Consider the following 7,052-nt stretch of genomic DNA (forward strand, 5'->3'; position numbering starts at 1 on the left):
CCTTGCCCAGTTTATCCACGCTTCATACCCCACCTCCCCATTAGTCACATAGTACCCTTCTCGGTGATCAGATCGAAAATACATACTCTATACAGGGTTCAGTACTATCTTCGGTTTCAGGTATTCACTGGAAGTCTTGAAACATTATCTGCTGTGATAAGGAGGACTACTGTATTTAGATCCCTAATAAGCTGGGCAATAACCATAAATGCAACAAGGTTACCAAAGAGCATGAAATCTCCCCATTCATTCCTTCATCCCTCTCAGAAGAATTTAGGATATAAACTATTGATAACTATTATTATGATAACTATTACTATGATAACTATTATTATGTCCTATAGCCCTAATGACTTAAAAGAGCAATAGTAAATGAACACCATTGTCTCTTGGAATCACAAGGCCCAAAGGGGAATATGGAAAATAAGATATGATGGGCAGAGTTCTTACAAAATAAGGATAAATTGAAAGTGTTAGCTTAATAAAAGTCATCGGCTGAGAAACATCAAAATAGGAAGTGTAAAAGCATAAGTGAAACTGGTGTTGAAATTTCAGCATATTATCCAAAAAACACTATATGTGAGAAAATTCTCCTGAAGTTCAAATGCAAAGATATAAAAACCCTGGATGACTAATACGAAAAAAAATACTACTACCAATGCAAATAAAAATTAAACAGAAAAGAACATATCGAAGGAAATTTTGAGTTTTAAGACAAAACTCTTGAGGTGTAGAGTGTGCTTAGTAATCTCCAATTCCACTTTAAATTAAGGATAATAACAATAAAAACAAATTATAATAAGGACTTCAATGAAATGAAAACATGTAAATCCGTGAAATATAAATCTTAATGTTAAAAATGGAAAATATAAAACAGAAACATTTTTAAAATTATAAACTTGAAATAAATTAACTGTTAATTTTAAAAATTCAGACTTACTCTGTCACAGTGATCTTCATTTGAATCCTGTTGCTCGCCCAAACCCGCCACAACAGGATTAGGCTGAAGACTAGGGCTGAAGACCATGAGGTCGGCCTTGGGCGGCCCCTCCCCAGAGCACACCCTCTGCCGCCTCTGCTGCGAGTACGACCAGCTCCCCACCGCGCTGGAGCACACCAAAGTGGCCTTCCCAGGTCCGCATGCGACCTCGGTGGGGGGCACCGAGCACCGCAGCGCCGTGTACAGCAGCAGCGTCAGCACCAACAGGCTGGACACGGCGCAGATGGCGACGATCAGATACACGTNCCCGCGCTGTCACCACCAACTCATAGGCAGACACACTCTCGCGGTCCAGGGTGCTGTCCAGCACCAGTGAATAGTAATTCTTGAAGGTGGAAACCAGCTTGAAGGGGACGTGAGGTGTTAGGGAGCAGGTGACGTGTCCGTTGACGCCTGAGTCGAGGTCGGACACGCTGATTAGGGCAATGACAGTACCGAACTGAGCGTCCTCTCGGACGGGCAGCGATAAGGAAGTCAATGCAATCTGAGGGACGTTATCATTTTTATCCAAAACTTTCACTAAAACCGTGCAATGACCCACCATTGGAGGGTGGCCTTTGTCCGTCGCATCAATGCGGATTTTATATAAATTCACTTGTTCAAAATCCAAATTCCCTTGAATGGCTACCTCTCCAGTGTTCGGATCTATAATAAACCGGTCAATGACCGTGGGTGAAACAAGGCTATTAAAAGAGTATGAAATTGCCCCATTCGCACCTTCATCCCGATCAGAAGCATTCAGTCTGATAAGTGTTGTCCCGTTGTCTGCATTTTCGAATATTCTTACTTCATATTCAGACTGTTCGAAACTGGGAGCATTGTCGTTCACGTCCAGCACAGTGACCAGCAGCTGAACAGCGCCAGTGAGCTCAGGTTTGCCTCCGTCGGTGGCCGTCAGGAATAAGTTATGTTCAGAAACTTCCTCTCTGTCCAATGATTTTCTTAAGAGAAGCCCAATTTGTTTATTGTCATCACTGTTTGTTTTCACATCTAGCGCAAAGTGTTCGCTGGAACTCAGTTTATAGGTTAAGATGGAATTTGAGCCAACATCTGCATCCGATGCGCCCTCCAGTGGAAACAGAGAATCCGGCGGCCTAGATTCATAAATCAGCAGCCTTTGTTCTGTTACAGGGAACACCGGCGGGTTGTCGTTAATGTCCTTCACCTCCACCTCCACATGGAAAACCTGCAGCGGCCTGTCCACGATCACCTCCAGGTGGATGCTGCACTCCGCGCTCCGCCCGCACAGCTCCTCCCGGTCGATCCGAGAATTCACAAACAAAACGCCATTCTGCAGATTTACCTCCAGCAGGTCCGCGCGGCTTTTGGACGCCACCCGGAACAGGCGCGGCACCAGCTCCGCCAGCTCCAGCCCCAGGTCCTGCGCCATGGGGCCCACGAAGGTGCCGTGTTTGGCCTCCTCGGGGACCGAGTAGTGGATCTGGCCGCTCCCTGCCTCCCAGGCTGCGAGGAGCAGAAGCGAGAGCAGCAGACACCGCATTCCCATTCTCCCTTCCAGGGTAAACACCATGTCAGAAATTTCTTGTTTCATTTTCATTAGAAGATTTTGTCTCGGCATAAAGTTGGAAAACTGTATGATTCTGAGTCTACTTATCCAGTTCTTCTGAGGCCGCCATCATTTAGCTTTCATGGAAAGATGCAGTATAGAAGAATCAGGCTTTGAACGCTGGCTAGATATAAATTCATGGTAGACAGCGACACCATGCGGCTCCAACGGGTAAGAAATGAATTCGTGTGACCGTGCCGTACTATAGTTCTTTAAATTAAAAAAAAAAAAAAAATATATATATATATATTGCATTACTTCTATAGTAAATCCTCTTCATGCTTGCAATTTGCGTATTCAGTGTTCTTCCGTGTAATTTCCTTTATTAGTTTAGAGTGAGTAAGGAATCTGATCATTCATAGCCAAACGACTCTCCTTCCATTATTTTAAAATTGGTATGAACCAGTTTAGTAAATTCATGTGTGAGTCTAACTAGTCTTGGGAATTAGAAGTGTAAACTGTCTACTTTGGGTAGAGAAGAAATTTGCCCATATTTGTCTGCCGGAACTATTATATATTGCTCTGGGGAAAGAATGTAATTTAAAATTATCAAATTTTATCTGAATTTTTAAAACCTTATAGAATATTGAAGTCTATTCTTTTTCTGTTCAATACATATCAAATACTTTTAAGGTTCTTTTTATGCAGTAATGGAAAATGAAATTTTTGGTGCCTATTTTTTACAGCATTTCTTAATTTCTCTGCAGCTAACGTTAGGCATTTTGCTTAAAATATTTTCCTTCCATATACTTCACCACTTCAAATTCTGGTGGAATTTCTACCCATTGTGCTTTGCTATTCTTTCTCTTTCAGCTGTTCCTAAATGACATCCTTTTCTCTCAACTTCAACCTCATCCTAAATTATTTTCCTTTAAGCATTTCATCGACTTCCGAGTTTCAAATAATACTTTTACTGAGGTATTCCCAAACCATGTTTTCATCTCCACTTTTTATATTTCTAATTTTTAGTGTACATCACTTTCACCCATACAGGCTGACTCCTAAAAACAGTTTACTATCAAAGGGTAACTAATCATTAACTCCCAAATTAAAATTCTTGAAATTTACATTTTAAATGGCATGAACATTGTCCACATCATCTATACTAACTTTTTATTACTCTTTCTCCCTTACCTGCCTTATTCAAAGTCAGCCTATGGTCCATCTGTCTTTTACATACCACCGTATTTACCTTTATGGGTACAGCTTTCATTGAGTTGAAATAAACCTAGAAATTCCAAGACATTAGAATCACTTCTAGGTGACCTAAGATGTGATCAAAAATCAACTTTTCCAGGGTTATTTTCAATTACTCTCCAATATGAATCTTATTTTGCCGACAGCATACACCACATGCTCTTTCTCTTCCCCAATACACCCTTGGTCAAGCTGAGTTTTTAAATTACCTCTATATCTACCTATAAAAATGTTGCCTTCATATCAAAGTCAAGCCCAAATATCCACTTCACCCTTAATTGATTCTTAGTGTTATCAACTAGAGGTGATTACACTCTCCTTGGAAGGAGAAAATTCGAATTACCAATAAGACTTTTTAAATGACATATGTCCATCCCCAAATTCTGACACATGTTAAAAAGCCTGACAGACAATTGTAACACAAAACTCTTTCTTCCATGAGAAGTTCTGTCTTCAAATAATTAACCTGGATCTACTTAGTAGTCCTTATCATTTAATTCCTATCACATTTATTTTGGGGAAACAAAGAGGTAGTTTGTTAACTAATAACAACCCCCAAAACAAGAAATTTATTTGCTTGCAGGAAGACAAGCCCTCACAAAAGATACATTAATCTGTATGTAGTCTTTTTGTTGAAGGATTTCTATACTGGCTAAGGTTTTTCACAGACTTTGATCTAAGTAAAGTGTACTATTTACATTATATTTCTACTGTTTAAAATTAATTAATTAAAGTTAAGTATCATATCTGAACTCCCGTTGCCAGTCCTGGCCATCCCCAGAACCTTTAGTATGTAATCCAATTAATTGGAGCAGTTGTAACAATTTTTATTGGTTCCAGGTAGAAAACTATAAAGTGTTACTGAAATCCTTTATTGTAAAATAAATTAACATTAAAAAAATGAAATATTGGACTTCTCTGAGAAACAGCTTACATTTGTCTCCATTTTACCTATTGTTTATCAAATAGTTTATTCTAGTCAAGAGGGAAGATTGTGTAGAGAAAAAAATAGTCAATCTCTACAAACAAACAGCTTCCTCCCCCAGCAAAGAAAAAGTTTATAGTGATAATATAAACCAAAGAGTTGTTTATCAAATAGTTTATTCTAGTCAAGAGGGAAGATTGTGTAGAGAAAAAAATAGTCAATTTCTACAAACAAACAGCTTCCTCCCCCAGCAAAGAAAAAGTTTATAGTGATAATATAAACCAAAGAGATTATATTTCAAAAGCAATATTACTTGATTTTTTAAAAGTAGATAGTTGTTATTTACAGATTTACACAGTGGTGAGAACTCACTCTCAATTTCCAGGAAGTAACTCAGGGTATTAGAAATACATAAACAGTATAGTAAAAGGCTAATTATAATATTTTTTACTCAGTTCATGTTCATAAAGATATGTATTTATAATGTTAAATGAATGAGAGAACAAAAGAAATGGGCAAAGCAACCAAAATAGGGAATTAACATTTTATCAAATGAAGTGTGGAATATTTATTACATAGTAAACCCACACTTTTCTCACCAAAAAAGAGAAGAATAACAGTTCTTATTATTTGAAATGGAGAGAGTCTTTGTCTATGGTGAACTTAAATGTACAGCTTTGCTATAAACAACTCTATTTGTAAACCACAAACTCAAAGGGGAGTTTGTATCCTGGTACTTTTATTTTTTAAATGTGAAAATGAAAAGCAACAATAAATAGTAACATTTTTATAGCAAAATATGTTAGGATTTTCCTAACTGGAGAAATTTACCATTACTTTTCATCAAAATAATAATTTATAAATTAAAAAATATGCAAGTCCCAGGAAAATAAAATCATTGTTCCACTAAATGTCAACAAACTGATACATCCACACAATGAAACACCATAGATCTAGATAGAAGAATGACAAACCTCCTTCAGTAATGATAATTCATGATCACCAAGATATATTAAGTGGAAAAAATTCAAGATTAAAAGCAATGCAAAGATTATGTTTTTAAAAGAGGTAGGAAAGTTTATTTGTCTGTAAAAAGATATTTCTGGAAGGATACCCTAGAAACAGAAATGTTTCAAGTATTCAAAAAGTTTATTAAGTGGGTTTATAATTGAGGAGAAAGGAAAATTTTAATTACTGTTCTGTGCTTCTAGAAGGTTAAATCAAAATGCATTTCCTATTCAAAAAAATCAAGAAATGAAGACATTAATACTAAAGTTATAAATTACAAATATCAAATTTATTATGAGTTTGGAAGGCCAACTGTTCAAATTTGAAAGGAATCAATTGCTGCACTAATATGACGAAATAAACTAAATTATTGTACTAAAAACTTCTAAAATTGAAATTCAATAGAAACAAAAAGGGCAAAATTGAAGGAGTGTAGTTAAAACATTTTTACATAGACATAAGATGACACTTTGAGAATAAATGACTCCAAAATATATATCTTGCAATTTTTGTCTGACATTTCCTGAACGTTAAAGTATAAATTGTTTAAATAAAAATATAATTTTGAAAACACAAGATAAAAAGAAGATAAATCAATTACTGCATCAATAAAAACCTCATATAAAAGAAAATACTTACTGAAAGATTTAGTACAAAGAAATTATCTCATATAAACTTGGTTATAAATATAACTGTGATTTTAAGTATATGACTTAAGTACCGATAGAGATTTAATATATAACAGGCTGACCCAATAATTATGTATTAATAGGTTAGAGCAAAGGCTTGTAACATCAACGCCCAGGGTTCAGATCCCTTACTGACCAGCCGCCAAAAATAATAATAAAATAATAAGAACAATTGCGCATTAAGCCATGATTTTTTAAAAAGAGAAATTATGGGAGACAACATGAAATATTTAATATTAAAGAATTAGAAAAAATTAGTGTGAATAAGATTTTTGAGACTCACGTTGTCTGCAGAGCTGGGACCCTGAGGTAGGCTAGGGCTGAAGGCCATGAGGTCGGTCTTGGGCGGCCCCTCCCCAGAGCACACCCTCTGCCGCCTCTGCTGCGAGTACGACCAGCTCCCCACCGCGCTGGAGCACACCAGCGTGGCCTTCCCAGGTCCGCACGCGACCGCGGTGGGGGGCGCCGAGCACCTCAGCGCCATGTACAGCAGCAGCGTCAGCACCAACAGGCTGGACACAGCGCAGATGGCGATGATCAGGTACACGTTGACATCTACCAGCGTAGCCTCCGGGCCCGCGACCCCCCCTAACGCCTGCGATGAGGACTTTGGCGCCTGGCTGCTCTCCACCAGCGACACCAGCACGGTGGCCGTGGCCGTCAGCG

The 7,052-nt window shown here is 37.9% G+C and overlaps 2 protein-coding genes across 2 annotated transcripts in view; both read right to left on the reverse strand.

The window, feature by feature from the left end:
* LOC103601482 (protocadherin alpha-8-like) overlaps positions 1-2,655 on the reverse strand; it is a gene marked incomplete at its 3' end in the record, with an annotated part of 23,027 nt that extends 20,372 nt beyond the window's left edge. Inside the window, exon 1 of the mRNA XM_008585899.1 lies at positions 2,211-2,655. Within this exon, the coding sequence (XP_008584121.1) occupies positions 2,211-2,579 (369 nt within the window). The remainder of the gene's footprint in view (positions 1-2,210) is intronic.
* A 3,975-nt stretch (positions 2,656-6,630) lies between these two features.
* LOC103601488 (protocadherin alpha-4) overlaps positions 6,631-7,052 on the reverse strand; it is a 16,691-nt gene continuing 16,269 nt past the window's right edge. Inside the window, exon 2 of the mRNA XM_008585913.1 lies at positions 6,631-7,002. Within this exon, the coding sequence (XP_008584135.1) occupies positions 6,631-7,002 (372 nt within the window). The remainder of the gene's footprint in view (positions 7,003-7,052) is intronic.

Source organism: Galeopterus variegatus, unplaced genomic scaffold, assembly GCF_000696425.1.
Source record: "Galeopterus variegatus unplaced genomic scaffold, G_variegatus-3.0.2 Scaffold107, whole genome shotgun sequence".
NCBI classification, from domain to species: Eukaryota; Metazoa; Chordata; class Mammalia; order Dermoptera; family Cynocephalidae; genus Galeopterus; species Galeopterus variegatus.